Source organism: Pteropus alecto, unplaced genomic scaffold (genome assembly GCF_000325575.1).
Source record: "Pteropus alecto unplaced genomic scaffold, ASM32557v1 scaffold354, whole genome shotgun sequence".
NCBI classification, from domain to species: domain Eukaryota; kingdom Metazoa; phylum Chordata; class Mammalia; order Chiroptera; family Pteropodidae; genus Pteropus; species Pteropus alecto.
In genome coordinates this window covers 775,103-800,051 of record NW_006435759.1, presented here as the reverse complement: position 1 = coordinate 800,051, position 24,949 = coordinate 775,103, and the positions used below count along the sequence as shown (strand labels likewise).

At 53.3% G+C, this 24,949-nt stretch overlaps 2 protein-coding genes across 2 annotated transcripts in view; one reads left to right on the top strand and one right to left on the bottom strand.

The window, feature by feature from the left end:
- Positions 1-10: 10 nt before the first annotated feature.
- CSRNP1 (cysteine and serine rich nuclear protein 1) lies at positions 11-11,730 on the top strand. Its single transcript, XM_006910792.3, has 5 exons — positions 11-159; positions 6,496-6,745; positions 8,386-8,645; positions 9,137-9,451; positions 9,547-11,730. Exons 2-5 carry the CDS (start codon positions 6,535-6,537, stop codon positions 10,525-10,527), a joined length of 1,767 nt encoding a protein of 588 aa, XP_006910854.1. The 5' UTR covers positions 11-159; positions 6,496-6,534; the 3' UTR covers positions 10,528-11,730.
- A 1,579-nt stretch (positions 11,731-13,309) lies between these two features.
- Positions 13,310-24,949, bottom strand: part of TTC21A (tetratricopeptide repeat domain 21A) — a 32,061-nt gene continuing 20,421 nt past the window's right edge. Inside the window, exons 15-29 of the mRNA XM_025046035.1 lie at positions 22,882-23,120; positions 21,961-22,033; positions 21,769-21,879; positions 21,292-21,430; positions 20,987-21,090; positions 19,591-19,779; positions 18,545-18,655; positions 17,751-17,832; positions 16,784-16,934; positions 16,405-16,566; positions 16,076-16,268; positions 15,756-15,980; positions 15,299-15,419; positions 15,062-15,129; positions 13,310-14,961 (exon numbers count right to left, since the gene is read on the bottom strand). Coding sequence (XP_024901803.1) covers positions 14,884-14,961; positions 15,062-15,129; positions 15,299-15,419; positions 15,756-15,980; positions 16,076-16,268; positions 16,405-16,566; positions 16,784-16,934; positions 17,751-17,832; positions 18,545-18,655; positions 19,591-19,779; positions 20,987-21,090; positions 21,292-21,430; positions 21,769-21,879; positions 21,961-22,033; positions 22,882-23,120 — 2,046 coding nt within the window. The 3' untranslated portion in view covers positions 13,310-14,883. The remainder of the gene's footprint in view (positions 14,962-15,061; positions 15,130-15,298; positions 15,420-15,755; positions 15,981-16,075; positions 16,269-16,404; positions 16,567-16,783; positions 16,935-17,750; positions 17,833-18,544; positions 18,656-19,590; positions 19,780-20,986; positions 21,091-21,291; positions 21,431-21,768; positions 21,880-21,960; positions 22,034-22,881; positions 23,121-24,949) is intronic.

The window sequence follows — 24,949 nt, the reverse complement described above, 5'->3', positions numbered from 1 at the left end:
CAGCCAGCCTCCCGCCGCCGCCGCCGCTGCCGGACGCGCAGAGCCGGGACTGCTGGGCCGACGGCTGCCGGCCGAGCGAACACTGGGTCGCGGTGCGGAGGGCGTCCCTGGCTGGGACGCGGGTCGCGCCGGTGTCCTTGGATAGTGCCCGACTCTCAGGTAACCGTTGAGGGGCTCCTGGCCGGGCCGGACGGGACTTTGGGGAGGGGGCGTCCCGCGCAGGTGACACTGCTCCTCTGGCCCCTGCCTTTTGCCCGCCGCCACCCCGAACGGGCTCTGGGGCAAGGACAGCCCAGCCGGGTTCCGGACTGCGCGCCACAGCGGGGTCCGGGGCTGGGAGGCGAGAGGCGCAGGTTTCCCGCTCCCCTCCCCCGCCCCGCCGCCGGCACCCCGAGAAGTCACGGCTCCCCGAGCTCCGTGCGGGTGCTGGCCGAGCCGAGGCTGCGCGCTGGTGGCGGGGTGACGGGGTGCAAGCGGCCGCGGGGAAGTTTCTTTTTCACCCAGTTGCCTGAGAACTTTTCAGAAGTTCCTCGCGTGGCTGGAGCAGGTGACATTTGTCGCCTCCTTCCTCGGCCCCCCCACCCCCGGGAGCCGGTGCCAGGGCTGCGGCGCGTGCCCGGCGCCCCTGGGAGGCGGGGATCTGGGAGGGAGCGGAGGGATGAGCGAGGAGTGAGGCTCCGTGAGTCACGGACCCTGGGAGGGGAGGGAGGGAGGAGGGATTGTGTCGTACGCTCACCTGTTTGTCAGTCGCCGTCACACGCAGAGGCCACCGCTGTGAGTCACGGGCGCAGCTACTCCGGTCACCCTCAGACTCACGTAGTCTCTCTCCCACGCACTCCTCCCCTCCCCAGCACGTACTTCCTCCCGATACTCAGTTTACCCTCCCCGGGGGCCCTTCCACAGGCACGCACTGTCGAGATGCCCACTCCACGGCAACCGTCATACACTTAGTCACTCCTGCTCTGGCACGATCACACACATAGCCCACACTGCTGACACAGAGGGTCCCTCCCCGGCTCCACTGCCCACCCGCCACCTCCACTTAGATGTCTCAGTCCTCCCGAGCGGAACTCATCACCTCACCCTCAAATCCTTGACATCACTGCCCTCTGCGGTCTCCATATCCCGAGGTCACCAAGTCCATTCCCCTTTCTCCTGAGCCCTTGTACTGTCATCTCTCACCTAGCTCTGGTAGCAGGGTTTAACCGGTCACACCCCCCTTCTGTCTTGGTGCTGAGCCATCTTTTTAAAATGCAAATCTGGTATTGTCACTCCCTACTTAAACCCTGCGGTGGCTTCCTGTGCCCTCAGGCTAAAGCCTGCCGGTGGGCCCAAGCTGCTGAGCCCCTCCCTCAGGCTGCCCCTCCCCCATCCCCTCTCTGTCTCTCCCTCTCTCAAGTCGCTCACACATGCTGCGCCCCCTTTCTGGAACCCTTCCCACATCCTTTCTCCGAAAGACCTGTCTTCACCCCCAGGTGTACCCCTCCTGCCTACCCCGCCATCCTCCATCGCAGAACACGACAGGGTTTGAACACTCTGGTCATACTCTTGCCTACTAAACTCAAAGCAGCACGAGTGTATGTCTTGCTCCCTGTATGCTCAAGTGCCTAAACAGTGTTTGGCATGTCATGGGAGCTCAATAAATTTTTGTTGAATGAATGAATGAGAGTGAAGGAGGCCTCACTTGGGTGGAGGAAGCAGTTGCTGTCAGGTGCAGTTTCCCTGCTGCAGAAGCAATTGCCTCATGTAGCCAGCAAACATTTGGCACCTACCCAGTGCCAGGCCCTGGAGGCCAAGGCTGAGGAACTGCTCCCCCCTTCACTTTCAGAGGACCGGGTGGGGGAGGGGCATGCCAAGGCTTCCTGTCTGCCCTCTCTGGGCTGCCCAGGCTGTTTTTCCAGCCAATCCCCGTGGGGGTCCTAGGTGCTCAGAGGTGCCCTCCCCTACTCCCAGGAAGCAGTTCTTTAGGGCCTGGGGGTCATGTGACCTTAGGTACTAGGGGAAACTGACCCAGCTTGGCCAAGGCCCGGAGCTCTAAGGTTAAAGGACAAATTCTTCAGATTCTTTGGAGTTGGATGGAGGCCGCTGAGGGTGCCCCCTCCCCAGTACTCACTCTGGCCGGGGGGCTGGAGCGTTGGGACTGCTGACATGCACCGAGGAGTTGGTGTGACTTTTCAGAGGCCCTGCGATGTACCCCCTCCCCCAGTAGCCTTTGTTTGCTTGGTGCCCAGGGTGGGGTAGCCTTCCCTGGATTCACACACACAGTGTGGCCTGAGTACGTAGATAGTTGTGGCAAGTAGGATAGGGAGGTGTGCCCCTCTCATCCTGGGCTGTCAGCTCCTGTGTGTGGTGGCAGGAAGGCGGCCTGATTCTCAGGGCCCAGGCAGATCCCGGAAGAAGTCTGGTTCTCTTTGATTCAGGGCCTGTCTCTGGGGTTCCTGGGGGTGTGGTGTTTCTGTCTGAGCCAGCTCCTGGGAATTGCTTTTCCTTCCTCCAGGACCCTAGGAGGGGGCCGTGCTCACCCTGGGAACAGTGCCATAATCGGGATCTTGATTCCTGGGTAGCTGCTGAGGGCCCCTCCCCCACCCTCTGACTCACTGTCTGACACTTTTCTTGGACTCTTCCACTATCTATCTTTCATTCCTTTTTCTGACTTGGCCTCTCCTTGTCTCAGGCTGAGTCTTTTTGTCTCATCTCCCGCTTCTGCCTCTTTCAGCCTCTGGCTTCCAGGTGGGACAGGTTCAATCTCCCTCCCCCCACCTCAGAGAATATTAGGGAGGGCATTTCTTTCCAGGTCTGCAGATGCTGCTGGAGTTCATCACAAAATCTGTGGCATGCTCATAGTTTCCCCTGTCCTGTTTCCCTGTCTGCAGCCTTGGTGCTTTTAACCCCTCACCTTAAGTTCCTATTGTGTAGATAACCCTGAGGCAGAATCAAGGTGTCTGGCTTGAACCTGCTTCCCTGACATCTCTATTTGTTTACTCGTGGGGAACAGGGAGCCTCCTGAAATGCCTGTGTTGGCATCTGCCTGCAGCCTGAGCTTTCCTCTGCCCTCAGCCACCCTCTTACGAGTACACTCTGCTGCAGGCTGGGGGATGGGCATGTGCACACTGACCAGTTGCCCACCAGAGACCTCATGTGCTTAAATCTTCTTTCTGTGTTTGTACCCGATATGAAGCGCCCACCTGCTTATCTCTAATGATCCTTGGGTGCCTTCTCTTTGCCAGACTCTGTCCTAGGCATGGGCACAGTGACAGCCAGGCAGAGAGGCCCTCAGCCCCCTGTGAGGGTGATGAAGTGAGACCGTTGCAGGGTGGGGAGGTAAGGGCTGTAATGGGGGGAAATCTCAGGGCCCATCAGAGACCAGAGAAATGTGGGGTGAGTGAGGAGTGGGAGTTTCAGGGCGACCCTCTTAGAGATGATTTCTAAAGGGGTGGGCGTGAGGCTTGGTTCCAGCTTGTGCAAAGGCCAGGAGCAGGTCATGGTCATTAGGGGCACCGCAAGTTCAGCTAGACTATAAAGCAAAAGTCTTGTAGATAACCCTGAGGCAGAACCAAGGTGTCTGGCTGGAACCTGCAGGATGAGTCTGGAGAAGAGGCGGCATCTGGGCCTGCTTTAGTCTCATGGAATTCTGGACTCGATCCTTAAAGGGGGCTCCAGAGCGATTCTTAGGCCCGGGGGGTAGTAGGTAGCTGTGCGATTTGAGAGGATCCCTCTGGCTGCAGGGTAAAGAATGGCTACAGAGAGGACAGGACCAGAGGCAGGGGACATGTATTATAGCAGGGGGGACAGAGACATAAGGGTAATAAACTTTTTAACTTATAAGTGACATACATGAAATGCATAAAGTATATGAATCTTACATGAACAGCTAGATGGTTTTTATGGTTTTAGACATCCTTGGACTGTATCACAACCCAGGTCAAGATAGAACATTTCCAGACCCTCCGGAAGATTCCCTCATGGCTATCCCCTGTGAACCCGCCGCCGCCGCCGCCCCCTCCCACCCCATAAACACTGTTCTGACTTGTATCATCTGCCTTTTCTTGAACTTCATTCATATGTATTCTCGTGTCTGGCTTCTTTCACTCAACATGATATCAGTGAGATTCATCTGTGTTTTGGGTATCCAGGAGCTCACTCTTTTTTTTTTTTTTTCACAGTGTAGAATGACACATTCACTAAGCACTTATCACTGTTCTAAAAACTTGACATGTACTGATTCATGTAAAACTCCCAACCCAGTGAAGTTTTAAGACCAAGGATTGGAGGGGCACGGTTAAGGGACTTGCCCAGCTCACAGCCAGTTAAGAGCCAAGCCAGGGTTCAAGTGCAGGCAGTCTGGTCCTGGAGTCACGACTCTTAACCCTGGGCTGGATGGCCTCCATGCTGCCTTCTGCGTCTGTGCCTGGCTTTGTGTAGATTAAATGAGCTAATGTGTCCTCCCAGGACTGGGTGACTAGTGTGGATGGAGGGAGAGGGGGGAAATATGACTGCAGGTTTCTGGCTTGAGTAACTGGGTGGGTGGCAGTGCTGTTACTAAGATAGGGAACACAGGAAGAGGAACAGATGGCACTGGTGGGGGGGGTAGGGAATAGAGACAAGGGGTTCGATTTGGGGCCTGCAGAATTTTATGTTTCTAAGGCACAGCCAGGCAGAAATACCAAGTGGGCATTTGATTTGGGGCGGGGGGAGTCTCAGGGTTGGGTGTGTGAAATGGGAGGCATTCGGTACCCCGTAGACAGCATCTGGAGCTTGGGAAAGGATGGGTTCTCCTAGTGGGACTGTAGTAGGGACATGTCTGCGTGTGGTTTGTCTGTGTGTGTGTCTCGAGTGTCTCTGGTCTGCATGTGTGTATATGTGTGTATGCCTGGCTCTCGGTCATGAGTTCCCCTGTCTCCTGGGAGAGCCTGCAGGTCAGCTGGGAGCCGGGTTGTTTTTGTTTGTGGTTTGACCCTGGGACGAGGCTGCCGAGCCTGAGAACCTACCCGCCGAGAAGCCCCCGGAAACACCTGTGTGTGTCCTCTTCCCCCGGGCCCAGTGTGGAGAGTTTGCAAGGAGTGGAGCTTCTCTTGCTTTTCTTGTGCATGCTGGGAGAGGCTGTCCCTGGAACTAATTTTACCCAGTAAACTCCATCCAGTAAGTCAGTCGACAGCACACTCTCTAGGTCTAGGATACAGGGACTTCGTGGGAGGCTTGGCAGAGGGAGAAAGGGTTGTTTAGAAAGGACACCTGAGGAGGGGAGATCGCCAGCCTTATGGTTGGTTTTTCCTGTTCTCTCTCATTTCCTGTGATGGCAGTGGGGGAGGGGCTCCCCAGCACTGGGGCCTCTTCATCGTTTCCCCTTCCTCCTGGTGACCTCCTGGGGGCCTAGCCCTGAGTGCTACCGGCTGGGCAGAGACAAGGTAGCCATGCTCCGCCCTCAGGCCTGAGTTCTTTGGGGATTCCCAAGCCGTGGAAGGGACTGTTATTTGCTGTGGCATTTAGGGGAAGGAACCTCACGTCCTCGCCACTGCACTTGGCTTGGGCCAGCCAGACTGTGGCAGTCTGACTGCACCCCTCGGCGGAGGGCTGGGACCCTCAAAGGACAGGAACGAGTGGTGTGTCCTGGGGTGCTCCAGGTCACCAAGCTACAGACTGGAGAGAGTGGGACATTGTCTTGGCAGGTCAGTTTCACTGTAAGAGCTTTTTAAGGGGAAAAAAATAATTTCCATAGGAAGTTAATTCGAACAAAGAGGACTAGATATTGGAGTGGAAGGGAAAATGGAGGTAAAATTTTAAGATCACACAGGAGATGAGAAAGAGACACAGAGCCAGCTCCAGGTCCCACAGTCAGACCTGGAGGCAAGGGACTTCTCCTGCAGATGGGAGTTTCTGAGGGAAAGTCTGAGCAGCTCTTACACAGAAGAGGAGGGGTTCAGGAAAGTCCTGGGGCTGGGAATCAGGGCCAGCGTCAAAGCCAGCCTGTTTCCTGGAGTGTCCTCGTTAGCCTGGCCCTGGAGTGAAGGCCTGCAGCTGGTGTGTGTGTGCAGGGCGGTGTGCCTGTGGGTGTGCTTGGAGGGGAGGAGGAGGAGGAAGCAAAGCCACTGTGCAAGGGCTCTGCTGTGCAGGCTGTCGAGCAGACGGCCTCACACACACATACACAAAGGCACACAGATGCGAGCCATGTGAATCACCCAACCAGTGAGTCAGCCCCCAGGATTCCTGTTGGGGAATGAGCGAGGCCAGGCTGAGGTCTGTCGGTCCATCTGTCGGTCTGGTGTATGCGTATGTGTGTAGGTGGGTTGTAGGAGGTAGTGGGGAAAGTGCCTGGCAGTGTCCTGGGAAGGCTTTTGGGCAGAGGTGGCGGGAGTCTGCAGGGGCCTCCTGGAGGTGTGCCCCCTGCACACACAGCTCCCTGGGCCGGGGCAGGAGGGGCCTGGGGCGCCTTGGGGTATAGGTGGCAGGGATGATGATCACAGCCTGTCACTGAGAGCTTTCTCCTTCCCGTTCCAGGCCATCTGTGCCCAGACCCCGGAGCACTCCTGCACCACCATGACTGGGCTACTGAAGAGGAAGTTTGACCAGCTGGATGAGGACGACTCCTCGCTCTGCTCGTCCTCCTCTTTGTCCTCCTCGGGCCGCCACTCTCTCTCCTGCTCCCCAAGCTCTTCAGTCTCCCCAGCCTGGGACTCGGAAGAGGAGGGCCCCTGGCATCAGATGCCCCTGCCTGACCGTGACTTCTGCAGCCCCCGCAGTTTCACCCGTGAGTCCCCACTCCCCCTGGGAACCCCACCACACCCCTTCTTCCTTCCTGAAGATGAAATTGGGAGGCCTGCAAGAAAGCCGTTCTGGCCTCTGGAGGTCATGTCCCTGTGGCTTTAGCTCCCTTCCTTGGCTCCCTACCTTGTCCACTTTCCAGAATACAGTGGTTGCTCAGGAATGCACACTGTCCAGAGGTACTTGGGCCTGGCTAGATTCACCTTTGACCTTGGGACTCCCCTGCTTTGAAATCTGGACGTTCAGGATGGAGCTCTTCAGAGTGGCCCTCTGCCTCACCCCCCTGGCTCCTCCCTCCTGTTCCAGTTTCGTTTCTCCAGCTTTCGCCTTGTCTTCCTTCCAGCTGCACCACTGCAGCTCCACACCCCACACTTCTCCGCTGAGAGTCCTGTCAAGCCGGTCCCTCTCCTGTCAAAATGCTGTTTGGCTTTGCCCGAATGCAGTGAAAAGTTTCTTTCCCAGTTATTTTTCAAGCCGGTGTGACTCTGATTCTAAACTGACAAAGGTGGCCCTGGAGCAGTGTTTCTCATTCTTACTTTTCATTATCACTACCCCCAAACCCCAAGGAGCCATTTTAGACATTTTTTTTTTCCTGATCACCCCCATGCAATATTTTAGTACCACAGATACGATGTCTGTTTATGTACTATATGTATTTCTGTGCATTATACATTACAAAGTATGCTTTTTAGCACAAAGAATCTAACAGTACATTAACTGACTGAACTACTATGGGTTTATCCTGGAAATACAAGGCTGGTTTAATACCGTGAAATCGAATCTTACAGGTTTCCAAATGCTTATGTCAGAGGAGGAAAGCCATAAGAGCTATTGTAGATGCTGAAAGAATATTTGATAAAATGTAATGTTCCTTCTAGATAAAACTCTTGGTAAGATCGGAATAAGTAAATTCTATTTAAATGATAAAAAATATGTTTCACCCTAAAAGCTGATTCCAATTAATGAAGAAATATTGGAAGCAGTCCTAAGTCAGGAACAAAATGAGGACGCTGTCTGTCACCATTGTTGGTTAACGTCATTGAGGAAGTGCTAGCCAACTCAGTTCACGAGGAGAATAAGAATTCTATATATGGCATTGGGACAGGCAAAATTACCATTATTTGCATGCAGATGGTTGGCTACCTGCTGAATTCAAGAATATAAACAGGAAACCTTTTAGAAGGGAATTCCCTCAGGTATATTGAGATATATGCAATTGCCAATATTCAACTATTTTATAATAATTTTTATGGTTCAGCCTAGTAAAAAGCAATAATATACCAATATATGTATGAATATCTATCTAATCAATAACTTATAAAAGGAAGGCCTTTGTAAGCCTGTTGCAAAAACACAGAAGCTGTAAAGGAAAAGATCAATATATTTTTGATTGCATAAACCTTAGAAATTATTTTGTAAAATGCCATGAACAAAAAGACTTAAAATAGTTTCACCGATAGATAGGCTAGACAAGTGATTAATGTCTCTAATAGAAAGAGCTCCTACAAATCAATTTTAAAAATTTTAGAAAACTGTACAAGGGACCTATAAATGGCTAAGAAAGATGGTAAAGAGGTTTAATCTCCGGAGGACTCATGCCCTGCCCCCTCTCTGCCTGCCTTCCAGCCCTGTCTATCCTGAAGCGGGCTCCCCGGAAGCGCCCGGACCGTGTAGCCTTCGATGGCGTCACCGTCTTCTACTTCCCTCGGTGTCAGGGCTTCACCAGCGTGCCCAGCCGTGGTGGCTGCACCCTGGGTATGGCCCCTCGTCACAGCGCCTGCCGCCGCTTCTCCTTGGCCGAGTTTACACAGGAGCGAGCCCGGGCACGGCGCGAGAAGCTCCGCCTGCGCCTGAAGGAGGAGAAGCTGGAGGTGCTGCGATGGAAGGTAGGGAGACCCCTCTCCAAGGCCCACACAGCGCGGCATTGCTTGAAGCCCTAGCCCCGAGGGCCACGGCATCAGGGGTGGGTGCCGCTTCGCTCATTGTGTATTTGCGAAGAGAGGTCTGTTGCCTGCATTATCCGCAGACAGAGTGGGGTGCAGAATGGCTCAGGTTTACTGCAGGGGCTGGGGGCATGGTGCCTAAATCTGTCCGACCTCCATGCGGAGGGGGATGTGGAATCCATGGACATTGGGGGTTGGCGTATCTGTCTGGCTTGGGGAGGGCATTTGTCTGTGAACAGGGGTATGACGTGAACAGGAAATCTCTCTGCAGATGCCCTGAGGGCAGAGTTCTTGGCTGTTCCTGTCACTATAGTATCCATAGTGCCCGGCCCAGAGTAAACACATGGGAAGCATTTGTTGAGTGACCAGTGGCTAGGGGGACTAAGACCACATGTCTGTGCTGCTCACATCCCACCTCTCTCCTGTCGATGCAGCTTGCAGAGTCTGGGGCACCTGAAACAGAGGCTAGCCTGCCACTGACAGTAGACGCCATCGATGACGCCTCTGTGGAAGAGGAGTTGGCAGTGGCCGTGGAAGCTGGCCGGCTGGAGGAAATGACTTTCCTACAGCCCTATCCAGCCCGGAAGCGGCGGGCCCTGCTGCGGGCTGCTGGTGTACGGAGGATCGATCGAGAGGAGAAGCGGGAGCTGCAGGCTCTGCGCCAGTCCCGGGAGGATTGTGGCTGTCGCTGTGATAGGGTCTGTGACCCTGAGACCTGCAGCTGCAGCCTGGCGGGCATCAAGTGCCAGGTACGGTGGCCGGAATGGGCTGTGACGGGGAGCCTGGGTTTGGGAGCATCCCTGGGCCTACAGCATCCTCACAGGTGCCTCTCCTTTCTCTGCAGATGGACCACACGGCGTTCCCCTGTGGCTGCTGCAAGGAGGGCTGTGAGAACCCCAAGGGCCGTGTGGAGTTTAATCAGGCGCGGGTTCAGACCCATTTCATCCACACGCTCACCCGCCTGCAGCTGGAACAGGGGGCTGAGAGCCTTGGGGAGCTGGAGACCCCTACCCAGGGTGGCCCACCCAGCCCTGGTGAGCAGGTCCTGGCCCCCACTTTCCCGCTGGCCAGCCCCGCCGTGAGCAGCGAACTGGGAGACCACAGCTGCAGCAGCGACATGACCGATTCCTCCACAGCATCGGGCACCAGTGAGGCCCCCGACAGCCCTGCCCACCCGGCCCTGCCTGGCCCTGGCTTCCAGCCTGGTGCGGATGATGACAGCTTAGAGTGGATCCTGAGTTTCAGTGACTCTGACCTGGGCGGAGAGGAGGAAGAGGAGGAGGAAGCAGGTGTGGGAAGCCTCGACAACCTCAGCAGCTTCCACCTAGCAGATATCTTCAGTACTGGTGACCCTGGCGGCCTGGCCAGCTGGACCCACAACTATTCTAGCTCTAGTCTCACATCAGGCATCCTGGACGAAAATGCCAACCTGGATGCCAGCTGCTTCCTAAATGGTGGCCTTGAAGGGTTGGGAGAAGGCAGCCTCCCTGGCACCTCAGTGCTGCCCAGCATGGACGCCGGCCAGAGCAGCTCAGTGGACCTCAGCTTGTCTTCCTGCGACTCCTTTGAGCTGCTCCAGGCCCTGCCAGACTACAGTCTGGGGCCTCACTACACCTCTCGGAAGGTGTCTGACAGCCTGGACAACCTTGAAGCACCCCACTTTCCCTTCCCTGCCTTTTCCCCATCTGGGGACACCAGCATCTGCTTCCTGGAGTCCATCATGGGCTTGTCCGAGCCGGCTGCCGAGGGCCTGGCTCCCTTCATGGACAGCCAGTTGTTTGAGGACACTGCCCCAGCATCTCTGGTGGAGCCTGTGCCTGTGTGAGGACTAGGGTGCCTTTTCCTGGCCCCGAGAGCCCTGTTGCTGCTGTGTTGTAATTTGAGGGCTCCCAGGGTCTATATTTAACAGTCTCCCATTGGCAGACTCACCCATGTGGGCACTCCTAATTTTCATGCAACACTCTGGATTTATTTATTTTTGTAACTTTCTGTGCTGAAGAGGATGGGAGGGGGCTTCCCCCTTCCGTGTCCCCCACCCCCCACCCCCACACACAGTTTCTTCCACTTCCATGGCACATGCCAGGAAGAGGAGGACATGTGTCTTCCCTAAAGCTTTGCAGACCCCTCTTCCGTTTTATATGATGTTTCTTAGCCCAAAGACTGAGATGGGCTGGAATCAGCCACTTCTTCTGGCTTCTGCCACTCTGAGCCCTAGTTCCCTGGGTGGCTGAATCCTCTGGACTGTGAAGACTAATTTATTCCCATAATTTATTTGGAGACTAGGCGGCTTAGGCTTCTCTTTCCTGGTGGGTTGGCAGTGCTGGGGTTAGTAGGGCACAGACCCCAGGGGTCCCTTTTGCCTTGCATTCCTGGCAGCCCTGCCCTGCCTGGTCTTAGGTGCAGGCCAGGTGTGGATTCGAGCCCTATGTCTACTGTGGCAGCTGCCTGGCTCCAGATGGCTAAGCAGGCAGGGGCTGGCCCAGGACAGCCAGAGGACAGGGGAAGGGCTGAGCTGGGCTGAGCTGGGCTGACCAACCGTGACCAAAACCTTCTGCCCCACTCAGCCCCCTCTGCTTCCTGTCCTCTGCCCCATATCTCTCTTCCCCCAAAGGCCACAGCCTTTATTCCCTGCCCATCAGTGTAGGAGGAGGGGGAAGCAGGAGGCCCAGAGGGGGCAAGGGGCTTGCCTCAGAGCCCACAGCATGCCCCCTGCTGGCTCTTGGAGCTTTCTGGGCACTGAACTCCAGCGTGGCCCACTTGCCCATGCCCTAAGGCCAGCTGGCCAGGGCAAGCGGTAGCTCCTTATGGCTTTTACGTCCATTGTTTGCTGATGTTGAATTTTGCATCATAATTTCTCTATTGTCCTTGAGTATTAGAACTATAATTTATTCATTTTACTCTGTGTCTGTGCCAAGAAGCCCAGGCTCTGGGCCTCCCCTCTTGCCCAGGAGGCTCTGCCAACCTGTGTGCTTGTGGGAAAACCTTGTACCTGAACCTACAGGTACCAATAAAGAGGCTCTATTTTTAACTGTGGTCTGCATTTGTGGGACAACTGGGAGCATGGGTACACCCTCAGGAGGCAGTGGTGAGGGAGGGGGAGTACCCTGTAGGGCAGTGTGGACAGAGGCTGTGTTGGGAATAGGAGTGGGGGACGCAATACACTGGGCCTCTTTCCATGCAGGCATTAACCTGGAGACGGGAAGCCCACTGAGAGAGTCTGGCCGTGCACATGGAGCAGTTTTCCCTTTGGATGAGCCCATCTCTCCAGTGGGCTCCTGGGGTGGGGATAGCAGCAGGGCAGTCTTCTGAGACAGGCTATCTGCTTGGATAGGTGAGGGCACTCTCCTACTCACGCACACTGAGCTGGGGTGTGTCGTGAGTGTGAAGTGGAGGCAGGCAGTGGGATGGGCTGGGTGGAGGCCTTGTGTGGGGCTGAGCTGCTGAGGTCCCTGGGGGCTTGAGCACCACCACCGGAAGCTGTAGAACTTCATCCACCTGCACCAGCCAGACCTGTCTGACCTGTCCCTGGCAGCCTGAGCTGCAGGCCAGAGGAGCAGGCAGCACTCGGCCCTGGTAAGCCCCACTCCAGCGGCCTGAGGAGCAAGGTCAGCCTCCCCTTTAGGATTTGTACAAGTGCTGAGAGGGCAATCAAAAAGACCCGACTCCTTTTCTTGTTCTAATTCTCTGTCTCTTGGTCTGTGTTGGGCTCCTTTATTTCATGTCTACGGTTTACTGGTTAAGAGCATGGACCCAGAGTGCCAGGTTTGAATTCCAGCTCTTACCTAGTAAGGTAACTTATACAAATTACTTCCCCTCTCTGTGCCTGGGTGTCCTCAATACTGTGCAAATGACACTGCTCACCTCATAAGTTCCTTCAGTTCATAAATACACAGCACTTGGAAGAGTACCTGGAACGTACAAGCCTCCTATGCATGTTTGTGACTTTTCATGTTTCGGCCTCTTTTTATGTCTTATCTTCTCCCTCTCCCCTCCTTGTCCCCCTCCCTCTCCCTCCTTTTGCCAGTTCTGTCACCTTTTAGATATGTCTTACCTCCAGACATGCATGGACATGGCCACATGGCCATATCATCAGTGGCCCCTAGACGACTCATGGCTTAGAGTCTGGCCTATGGTGGGGCAGCCTGTCCCTGTAACCAGCTTAGGCAGGACAACCAGGTCTTAGGCTTCTCAGAGTGGACTACCCTGGTACAGTCTCCCTTCTCACTGGTCTCTAGTAATCCTGTAGAGGTTGCTTCGGCATGCACAATCTCTCCACGGGCTGTGAGGCTCTGCTCTGACTAATCTGGGGTCTGGGTGGCAGCCCCCAGCAGCTCCAAGTACCCCAGCGGGAAAGCACCTAGAGGCTCCTACCCCATGGACACAGCCCATGGTGAGACTGAGCCTGCCCATCTAGGGCCACAGGGTCACTTTATGCCTTTTTTTTGGTGGCAGCCCCCAGCAGCTCCAAGTACCCCAGCGGGAAAGCACCTAGAGGCTCCTACCCCATGGACACAGCCCATGGTGAGACTGAGCCTGCCCATCTAGGGCCACAGGGTCCCTTTATGTCCTTTTTTTTTTTTTTTTTTTTTAAGATAAATGAACATAATTTAGGCTTTACAGCAATAAAAAAGTGATTAACGCACAATCCTTTACAGCATCATTCTCCATATAGAAAGACCTGTCTCTCAACACAACCCGCCCCAAGAAACTTGGTTGTAAAGCACATTATGTATGATAAAGGGAACTGGTTTCCCATGAGACGATGGTAGCGACCTGAGGAAAGCATTCCAGATCATTGAGTCATACCAAAAAGCCATGCACGTGACCGCAGTAAGTTACAAGAACAAGGCTCAGCAGCCACCAAGGACAACTCAGGCTCTTCTAAAAGGGACCCTTACCTGTCCACTGTTCCCAAACCTTAGTCACCAGACAACTTCTCTTGAAAACTTTGCCATATCTGCATTCTACTCATACTAAGCATTTTACTTTTATATCAATTACATTGATATGCTTAAAATTTAGAACCAATCTATGTAGCAACACCCACAGATTCATGAGTTTGTTGTGCTATTTTCCTCCATTATATAAAAATATTTAAACACACAGTTATTAAACTTTAAAATGTTTGCTGATTATCATTGGCAGAGATTCGTACCAGGATTGGGGAACATGCGGATCTAGTCTAATTTCCTGCCACAGATGGGGACAGCGAGACCTAGAGATGGGAAGGAAGGGTCTTGGGAAGGTCACGCAGGGAGACTCTAGACCTCCTGACTCCCAGTTCAGAGTTCCTTCCCCTGAGGTTGGCCTGGCCCCTTACTGCCATCCTGGAAAACAGGAAGAGAGGCATTGGGAGCACAGCAAAGGTAACCTCTATCACCCTCTTGCCAGTTACAGTTGACATCATTCATCTAAGTAAGGACCACTGCTTTTGTCCCTCTAGGTGTTAAAAGGGCTTCTGAAGGATGAATCAGTCAGTGTCTTTTACAAAAGCTGGAGTGAGAACTAATTTTTCTTGGCATGTATTTCCCTGCCCCAGGAAAGGCCAATGTGGTTTCTCCCAAATCAGTGAAGACCAGCAGAGGCCAACGAAGACCTGGGGAGGAGAAGACAGAATGTATGGGATAGAGTGGGCCGATGACCCTTGCAGCCTGCAGGATGATGGTCTCTCTCACCCAGTGCCTCAGCTGTGAGGACCTTGTGCAGCTGGTCCTCCTGTCTGGGCCCAGTGCCAGGGAGGATGCAGTGAACAGCATGTCAGAGAGAAGCGCTTCTTTAGCTCCAGGATTCAGGGGACCAAACAGGAGAGGGGAGGCAGTTATGGGATGACATAACTATTAAAATAGCTGTGGAGCATTTTTTTAACCACCTCTTTGTTTGCCTCTTCCCCCTCAGAGAGTCTAGAGTAAAAGTGAGGCCCATTAGAAGGTAGCCAGGGAGCCCCAGCAGAAGCTAAGCTGGTTGATGTCTTTGTCCCCAGAGCAAAATTGTTTCTTGTGCCTTAAAAACATAAAGCTTTGGGATGCCCTTTAGACCAGATGAGGCATGATTCATATAAATCACACAATCTAGAAATGGGGGAGAATAAATATGTCACTGTCCGAATCTCCACTGACCATCCCCTCCATGAAATGTCCATAGGTTGATGGTTTCCACCCACCCTGGCTCTCACTGACCATACCTAGGGCCGCAGAGACCCTCGAGCCTTTTCCAAAATTTCTTCTCTGATTTTGGGGTAGTTGGGGTGCTCTCCTAGGACCTGGGACAGAGAGAGAAAGGGTGTGAAACATCAGGCAGGGCCCCCTGCCACTATCCCAGGCTATGACACCAAGCTCTCCCTGATAATGTTGGTGCCTTACATTGTGGCAGACTTCAATGGCTTCCACGAATCTCTTGTCCTTCAAGTAGTTGAAAGCTAGTTTGAAGCCTGTCCGGGGGCAGGGAGAATATAGATGGTGGGTGGCACTCTGATGACCTGAGAACCCCTCTGGGTCCCACAACAGCCAGAATAACAGCCTTGGGTTCTGGAGTCAGGGTGGCGGTTCTTCTGCCCAGCTCCCTCCCACACCCACATGCACTGTGGCTGGCTGCCTTACCGATGGTAGGGTTGGCATGATGACTGTACTTCCAAGCCAGCTCGTAGTTGGTGGCTGCATCCTTGTAGGATTGCTCCTTCTCCATGATGAAGCCCATGTACTCGTAGGCCTTGCAGCAGGACTGCAGAGAAAGTGGGTCAGAGCTTCTAGGAGGGGAAGCCACATCCGTTCCAGCACCTGGGCACCCTCAGCCCTTCTGCCCCAATCTCCCTCCCGGCCCCACTGACTCCTGCATGCCTGTAGACTCAGGAACCTACTCTCTCCCCATTCCCTGTTCTCCCCCAGCTGCTAGACCCTCTGGGCCTCCGCTTGCCTTGCTCTGAGCTCTCAGTTCCCATCCCGCTCTCGTCCGGCCTCTTCTCATTCCGTTCCCTCCGCATCTGCTCTGCCCCAACACCAGGCCGCCTCAGCCCGGCGTCCCCCACCCCCGCAGCCCCGACCGCAGCGCGCCCCTCGCCTTGTTGTACTGCACGCAGCGCCGCAGCAGCTCTGAAGCGAGGTCGAATTTGCCGCCTTGGCAGTAGATGTCAGCTAGAAGGAGCCAGCTCTTTTCCAGGTCCTCGGCCTCAGCCATCGCCCATGGGGCCTTGGCCAGACGCTTCAGCTGCGTGCGCGCCTTAGGGACCTGCTTCAGCAGCATGTAGGCCTGCGCCACGGCCAGCAGCGCGGGCACGCTGTCCTTCTGCGCGGGGTGGGTGGGAAGCAGGCAGCGCTGGCATCCTCGGCCTCACCCCCCAGCTCCGCCCGCCTGCCCCCCTGCCGCGCCAGCCAGCGCACCTCGGCCTGAGCCATCTCGATGAAGGTGCCCAGCGCGGCCTCCACGTTCGCCTTCTCCCTGGTGGCCAGCAGGCAGAGCCCCTGCAGCAGCCGCAGCTGGGTCTGGCCCCAGGCGGTATGCGGGTAGAACTCACGCAGCAGCTTCTCCGCGGTGCGCACTCCGTGCTGCTCCGACTCCTTCCTGCCAGGGGAGCTTCGGGCGTTGGGCGAGCCGGAGGCCCCCAGCCTGCCCGCGTGGCCCTCGCTTGGCCAGGACCCAGAGGCCACAGGCTCTCCCCGCCTTCTCCAGGGTCCCGCCCCTGCCCCCGGGGAACCAGTCGGGCCCTTACTTGCTCTCAGCCACCAGGTTCTCTAATGCCTCTCCGCCCACAATCTCGTTGTCTGGGTTCAGACAGATCTGCACCATGTAGTAGGTGGCGCTCTGGCCCCAAGTGCTGTCCTTGCGGGCTTTGTTTAGGAACTTTAGGGCTTCGTTGGGCTGCCCTATATGCCTATAGTGGAGGAGAGAAACCAGAAATCAGGTGGGGAAACTGAGGCTCAGGGGCCACTCCGTGGGTCAGCACTGAGCAGGGGTTGGATCCGTGGTCTCTCTGCTCCCCGCTCTGGAAGCTTAATTTCCGCTTCCCTGGTGCTGAGCAAAGGCCCAGCAAACCTGGCAGGGAGAGAGCCTCCCGCATCGGACTGCCTGTCACCCCCACCACCACTCACCAGCAGTAGATGCCTGTGCAGTAGTTGAACCCTGGCTCCAAAGGCACTCGGCTGGACAACTTCTTGGCTAATTCAAAGAAGGCAGGGGCGTCTTCAAGTTTGCCGCTTCTTCGTAGCAGATCGATTAGTTTATTCAATACAGGAAAATTGTCTAAAATAAGAGCAGAGGTCTCCAGGCTGGGAGAAGCTGGGGAGGACCAGGAAACTCTGCCCATCTGGGCTGAGCAGGGACATTCCGGCCCACTGGTCTCCAATGTTGAGAGAATAATAACAACGATGCTCAAAAGTAGTGATTGCAGCTAACACAATATACCTGGCATTAAGTATTTTACCTGTATATTAACCACACAATGAAGTAAGTTACTCTTATTGTTCCCATTTTACAGATGAGGAAGTGAGACACAAAGACGTTAAGGAATCTGCCAAAGGTTACAGAGCTGGTAAGTGGAATACCAGGATTCCGACCTAGACAGTCTGGCTCAGGACCCACGGTCCTAGCAGCTGTGGTCTGCTGGGCCTCTGGGCAGATGCTGCTGTGGGCCTGCTGTGTCTGGTGCCTTCCCCAGCCAGAAGGAGTGGTTTTATGCCGTAATGAGAGGCAATGGAGCTACATATCAAGGGAGAATTTCTAGCCACTTCCAAGTAGCTATGACCTCAGAAGGGGACTTCTGTCAATCCCCAGTGTTTGTGACTTGGGGACAGACAGGCTGTCCTGGGTCCAGTGCCAAGCACTGCCCTGCCTGAGACCAGGAACTGGCCCCTTGGACTCGGGAAGGACCAGCATGTTCCACTGGGGCTTTATCAGTTTCCTGCCTCTCCGGGAACAATCAGAGAGGAAGGGGCTTCCTTTGCCCAGCCAGGAAGGAGGGGAGAGGACCCACCCTTCTCCCACCCTGGAGAGAGCAGCCCTTGCTCGGCGGGAACTGACACGCACAGTCTCAGTCAGAGGCTCCATGCAGGTAGCTACCTGGCACTTTCTCCAGGACTTGGTGGTAGAGATTGATGGCAGCTTCGTAATCCTGTTTTCTAAACATCAAGTCAGCCATCATCTATCAGAAAACACATAATACTCCAGAATTCCTGACAGCAGCTTGCATGAGTGTAGAGGGAAAATGAGGGGGAAGGGGGCAGGGAGGAAGGGTGGGAGAGGCTTCCCAGGCTTCCCAGGTAGCCTCGCTGGGAAAAGCTGCCAGAGGAGGAGCCCAGAAATTGGGGCCTGCCTGGAGGCAGAGTGGGGAGCTCTCGGATGAGGATGGAAGTGGGACGGTGAGGCCAGGGCTAGACACGAGTAGGACGTTTTGACACTGGTAGAGCCAGCCCCTTCACCCGTGTCTGAAGACTGCCTGCTCCAGGCAGTAGAAGTAGAATGAGGGCTCCCCTCCTCTGCTGGGGTGGTCTTAGAGGTGGTCTGGTGATAGGGAGAAGCAGGACTGGGTGGGAGGCTTTTTCCACATGCTTCTCCAAGCTCCAGGAACCCATCCCACCCTTGCCTTCACCCGACAGTGGGTGTAGTTTCCCCTGGAGTGAATCAACTTCACCGCCTCCCGTGATTGGCCTGGGAGGTGGATGCTGCCCTCTGCTGCCAGCCCCTTCCTTTCTGAAGGCTGGTGGGTCCACCCTGGGTCTCCTCTGCCCAGAGAGCTCCTCAGGCCTGGGTCAGCCAGGCATCTGAGTTTATGGGGTTAGGAAGCGCCTGCAGGTGGTCACAGGGACCCTGGGGAGGGCAGAGAAGAGGTCTGGGGTGGGCGTGGGGGCTCTTACCACAGAGGCGGTCTCATGGTTCTTCTCTGTCTGTAGGAGGATGGCACAGTGCTGCTCACACAAGTCCAGGTGCCCCTGGAGCAAGTAGAGCTGCGCCAGCTCCAGCACCACCTGGAACAAGACCAGATTTAATAAACTAACCGATGAATGTCATAAGAAAACTCGGGGACTGATGCCTTTTTCTTTCATATCCCATTTCCATTAGCCCTGCAAAATATGTCTCAAATCCCCTGGAATAACAGCCCTCCTGTCTCCCACCCAATACTCCAGTCATACCATGAGTTTTACTAACTACCCTCTGAAAGCTGGGGGCTGGTTAACTCATACCCATGCTTCAGTTTTGGCTCTAACCTCACCTCCTTTGGAAAGCCCTCTGTGCCCCAGACTCTGGGATAGGAACACTTCTTCTGAGTTCCCATAATGTCCTGACCCAATGCAGGCATGGATCGCATGGTATTAGAACTGCACGTGTACTTGTCTATACCACTTGCCCGAGGGCAGTCTATGGGCAGCACCATGCCTTACCCCACTGTGTCTGCGGGCCTAGCATAGCACCTGGCACTATTGGAAATCTGTTAAGTGAGTGCACATTGAATGAATGAATGGGTCTGTCATTAAGCCCTTCATCTGCTCCCTTAGCTGGAGCTCCAGCCACCACTCCCTATCTGAAGCCAGACCTCCTTCACAGCTCTAAATGCCCCAGAAGCTTAGCCCGGGCTTCATGCCCAAAGAGCCCGTGGCAGTCACTCTCATAGTCTCCCTACTTCCAAGGGGCCCTGAAGACACCAGACTACCTTGACTTTCAGCAACGTCTTCCCCACTCTACCCTCCACAAATGGCTGTCCAGAGTAGGGTTTTTCAGTTTTGCTCCAAGGGGGAGGGAGTGGCCCTGGAGTCAGCTCCCCACACCAGGCGCTCCATGCCCCTTATACCTCCTAGCTCCTCAGGGAGGCCCAGAGAAGAAACTGGCCTCTACCCTGGTCAGGGAGCTCTGCGGGACATCGTGCCCCAAGAGAAGGAGCAGGGTCTGGCTTTGAGGACCCCACCTTATTGTCAGTGGGTGAGTAGGAGAGGGCATCCTTGTAAGACTGCACCGCCTTGGCATAATCTTTCTCTGCCAGGTAGTGCTCTCCAAACTGGACGCAGATGGAGGCTGCCATTTCCTTCTGGGAGGGGATCATTTCCGGTTGCTCCAGTGGAACACGCTTCAGTATCCGAGACTGGAGGTCCATGGCCTTGGGAAACCGGTAAACTCAGGATCAGAAACCCAGAGCCTGATGTACCAGACCTCAGGCCAATTCAAAGACAGTCCCACCTCTCGTTTCAGAGCCTGCAGTGTTAGAAAGAGCATTTATTTCAAGTACCCTTGAGCAAATCTGGGTCACTCTGGACAGGCAAGGCCACTGGCTGAGAACTCAGGAGGAAAGTTGGCACTGCGTCTGGGGCAGGAGCAGAAGCAAAGGCACCGAAACGAAACATTCTATTGCCCTTGACTTGTTTACCTGTTTCCATCATACCTGGGCACTTACCGTGTCTAATTTGCTTCGGCTGTCCTACAGGCTAGGGCAAGCACACAGTAGGCATTCAGTTGCAGGCTGTGTTTTGATGGATATGGGTGTTCTGAATATTGCCTTGCTGGGAATTTGAGGCAGCCTCCATAAATGTCCATGACATACAATGACCAAGGGAGTAACCAGAGCGCTTCGGGGCGAGAGGAAATGATGATGCCAGGGTTGAGTTTCAGGAAGAGGGCACAAATCAGTACTCAATTCCCGGAGGGCCCAACAGGAATGGGAACCCCGTGGGAAACAAGGAAATAAATCAAGCAGTCAGAGAGTTGGCTTTTTCTCTATGACCACAGAACGCACCCCGGAAACAGGTGCTGGGCCACAATCTTGGATAGAAAGAAAGAGGAAAGCATGGCAAAAATGACCAAGAGTTGTCCCATCTGGGGCAGCCCAGTGGAAAGAGCATTTTTTTTCCAGACCTGGTTCAAATCTCAGCTCTATCATTTACTTGCAGTGTGATTTTGGGCACATTTCTTAACTCTTGGAGCCTTCTCTGTTAAATAGGAATGTCACAGTGCTTTTCTCAAAGGGCTACTGTGAGACTTAAATAAGAAAGCAAAAAGCCTAGTACAGAACCCAGCATAGAGCACTGCACATTGTCTATTATCATCACCACCAGTATCCTTGAGGACAAAGGCACTGTCTGATTCCCCGCCTTGTCCAGCCCAGCCCAGCCGGGCTTAGGGCACTTTGGTGTACCCTCAATGAATGAGCAAGGGTGGGGGAATAAATGGAAGGTGGAATTCAGAAGTGTAACCTCAATCATCTTATGAGGACCAGGCCCAGAGGCTTCTAGACCTGCAGTGCTAGCCTTCCTTCTTCAGCTCCCATCAGAAAATGGCAGATAAAGAGCTTGAGTCTACTTGTTAATTACCTTGTTCAAAGTTTCCAGCACATCTTCTTTTTTATGGCTCTTGTAAACCTTTGCCAGCAAAAGCAAGCACTTGACGTCATTCATCATGGATGGGATTTCTTTGACTGCAAAATGGAAACTCAAATTAGAGTTCTCTAGCCCCTGGAAATCCGGGGATGGGGGAAGGAGGGGCTGGGTTCAGGATTTAAGTTCGTGCCTGTCCCCTGCACCGTTCTGCAAGAAAAGAGAGTGAGGCTGGAGGCAGGAGGCGAGGAGGCAGTGCGCCCACTCCACATGCGAGGGGAGTGAGCTGGAACGCGCCTCACCAAAGTCATGTTCCAGAGCCTGCTTCAAAACCTTTTCTGCTTTGCTGAACTTCTTTAACTTCAGGAGCAGTTCAGCCAGATCACAGCGCAGAAAGTCCTGTCCGCTGATCTTCTGGGCAGCCTCGTAATAATTAATCGCCTTAGTGCAAACAGGAAATATTGGCATCAGGTCTGGTTCTACACTTGAGCGCCTCGCGCTGTGTTCCTTCAGCAGCCACCACACCTGTGTCCCTCTCCAGAACACGGAAGCCTAGATGAAAAGGCCCTCCTAGCTGGAAGGGCTCAAGCCCCAGCCTGAGCAGGTATGGGGGGTGGTAGAGAACTTCCCAGTTCTCCCCCCCACACCCCATTGGGCAGGGAGCTAGAGGGGAAACTCAGCCACTCTCCTCCCACCCAGACGTTCCCACCCACGCACCCTCCTCCGTTTTCCCTGCTGGGCTGGCCCTCCTCACCCCTTTCCAACCAGCCCAGTCTGACCTTGGCATACTGGTGGGTCTTCACATAAGCTTGTCCAATCCTGCTGACCAGGGAGGCGTCATGTGGGTTCTTTCTATAGGCCTCATCATACACCTCCAGGGCCTTCTCAGGCTGGTGGGGAAATTATCGGGGGTCTCTCTCTTCTCTCCCGCTGGAGAAGTGAATTTGGGGGGCCATGAGGCTTTTGCTCACCTCCTGAATATTCATGAAAGCATCACCCAATAGCAGGCTGGTCTGGGGGCCAGGCAGATGTTCACAGAGCTCCCTGCAAAAGTAACCAAATGCTTATCTCAGACCTCGGCATCCTTCATATTCCTGAATCCATCACCTTCTTTCTTTCTCATCAAATCTGGCTAACATTCATTCAGTCAGCCAGTCATTCATTCATCATCTAATACGCATTGAAAGCCCACTGTGCATGAGGCACTGTGGTAGCTACCTTAGTCAAGGCTCTCCTCATCTGTCATCTGGACCGTGGCCAGAGCGCCTCCACTCATTCCTCTGGCCTCCACTCCCAAACGTCCAGACCCCTCTCCATGAGGCAGCCACACTGCCCTTTCTAGAACTCTGATCTGACCACGTCACCCCACTGTTTACTGGTTTCCCACTGCTGTTGGGATAGCCTCCCCTACTCACCACCCAGCACTCCCCTCCCACCTGAACTGCCCAGCTGGAGTTTCACCTGAGGAAAGTGACAGGAAAGGTCTAACTGTCGAATGGTATAGACAGTGGCTTTGGGCTTCAATCCACTCTCTGTCCTCTCTCACCTCACGCTGGTCACATCCAAGTCACTGGGCATTTCCTCAAGGACAGGCAGAGCCAGGGGCCAGAGCAGAAGAGTATTCCCACGGTTGCCCCCAGAACGTGAGCCATAGAAGTTGGGGGCAAGCAGGGCTTATGACCAAATCAGTTCAGAGTCTGCAGAGCTCTGGGACAAGACAGCCTGGCTGATCTTTCATGCTAAAATCCTAACCCACGAGAATTTCCATATTTTCGACAAACACACTCTGAGGACAGAATCTGGAGATCCAGGATGAAGACATACAAGCTGGAGAAAACTCTCTGTAAAGCTGCACCAGAGACGAGGCTGTCGGTGCGCCGCCTGGGGCTTACCGGTAGCATCCGACGTAGAGGCGGATGTCCTTGTGGGTGTGCAGGTAGATGCTGGCCATCTTCTCCTTGGCTTCGATGTAGCAGGGCTGCTTGGGAGTGATGTTCCTGAGCATGTTCAGCGCCATGTCCACGTTCCCCTTGCTCACGGCCAAGTCCACGTTGGCAATGGTGATGCGGATCTCCTCTGGCGTGCCACTGAACTCGTTGATGGCATCCTGCATGACCTTGGTGGCCTCATGCTAAGACATGAGAACCCAATGGACCCACCGTCTGCTGCCAGGGTGGGTGGCAGCAAATGGCAACACTTAAAACCTCTTTTAGGAAACTTAAAACAATTCCCCTTCTCAATCCTGCTATAGGAACAGTCCTGCTACATGGAAGCCAAGGACAAGATAGCCTACATCCACCTGTGGAGCGACTTCCATGGCAGAAAAGAGAGAGAGCCCTTTGGTGTCCAGGGCCACTGTTACTGGAAGGCCAGGGGAAGGTGCCCGGCTAACCTGGAGGGTACAGAAACCCTAACTATAAGAATCTGCTTGTTCCTTAGCACCTCATAGTCTTCCTGTGGGGGACCTATAAACACATCTTGTACATTTCTGCTTTTGTCAAGGATGTTTTAATTTTATGGCATTGGGTACATAAAGGTCTATTTGAATTATATTTTCATTATGTTTGTACCCATGATTATTTTAACAGTTATTCTCTTTGCCCATTTAGGGGCTTTCTGCCTTGAATTCAGCCTTCCTAGATACTTCTTCCTCAACTTCTGCTTTCTTTTTGTTTGCTTGGTATGTTTGTATCAACTTTTAACTTTTGTTCTGGTCCCTTTGGTTTTTGGAGTACAGGCAGTAGGGGTTCCGTTGTTTAAATCACCGTGAATGTCTTTTTCATTTAATCAGCACATTTATTTCATTTACAATTTTATTATCACAGAGATGTGCTCTTGGGCTTTTTGTCAATTTATTTTGTTTTCATTTTTATATGCTGCTAGTGGTTTGCTTTATTTCCGTCTTTGACATTGCTCCTTTTCTTCTTAACTTTTGAATAATGTAGTGGCAATATTCCCTTTTTCATTCTATTAATAATCATCTTTCTATCAAGAAATATTTTCTGTGTAAACTTTTATTTTGTACTCTCTTCTACAGAGATGGAAAAAGATAGCATGTTTATAGTAACCCCACCTTCACTCCCTGGATTTTTTTCATGGGATATTATTGTTATTTTGGTTTTAATAACTTTTATTTCAAGAACTTAGCAATTATATTGGCTAAGAGTCAAAGTTACTGTAGTTATTTCAATGCAATTATGTTTAGATTTATTTAGATTAGTTCAATGTTTAACTGGACTCAATTCTGTCCTCCATACCTCAAATTTTTTCCCACATATAAAACATTTTATTTCATGTTTTGGTTGTCTGGATGATATCTACAGGTAGATTTTTCTGCAAAGTTTAATTAACACCATAATTCTTGAGTTATTCTATTTTTTGGAGTGTCCTTTATTGGAGTGTCCTCGACACTTTATAAATATTGTTCTATTGTCTTCCTAAATTGAGTATTGAGTAAAAGTCCGAGGCCAATTTGATTTTTTTCTCCTAGTGGCTAAGCTGCTCTCTACCCAGATGTTTATAGAAACCTTCACTTACATTGCTCATTGCTTATCCTTGACTCCCATTAACTTCATGAGGATATTACCGTTAGACTCGTTCTTGGTCTTAATATTTTACTGCTGTTTCTGCCCCACACAGTGCCCTTCCGAGCTGTGACCACGTCTTCCCTAGAGGAACTGTCCCCCTACGTGTCTTCAGTGCCTTCTCTGTTCCCTTGGTTCCCTCTTCTTCGGGAAATCGATTATGCTGTTGTTGAAGATCAGCTGTCGGTCTTTCTTATCCATCGTCCTCTCAAATCGCTTCAGTCACTTTCCTGGTTTTCTCAACCTTTTCTTGCAGTCACGGAGCTTCAGCGAGGGCTAGCCTTTCTCCTCTTTCTCATGGGATTATAATTTTATAATGGTATCATTGTTTTCTGTGGTTACTTTCCTTAACTCTGTCAGCTGACTATCTTTCCCT

Excerpts from the sequence above, each read along its gene's own strand:
- CSRNP1 (XM_006910792.3), top strand. The coding sequence starts at position 6,535 with ATGACTGGGCTACTGAAGAGGAAGTTTGACCAGCTGGATGAGGACGAC. Across the intron at positions 6,746-8,385 it reads CAGCCCCCGCAGTTTCACCC|CCCTGTCTATCCTGAAGCGG; the intron begins GTGAGTCCCCAC and ends CCTGCCTTCCAG. Across the intron at positions 8,646-9,136 it reads TGGAGGTGCTGCGATGGAAG|CTTGCAGAGTCTGGGGCACC; the intron begins GTAGGGAGACCC and ends CTGTCGATGCAG.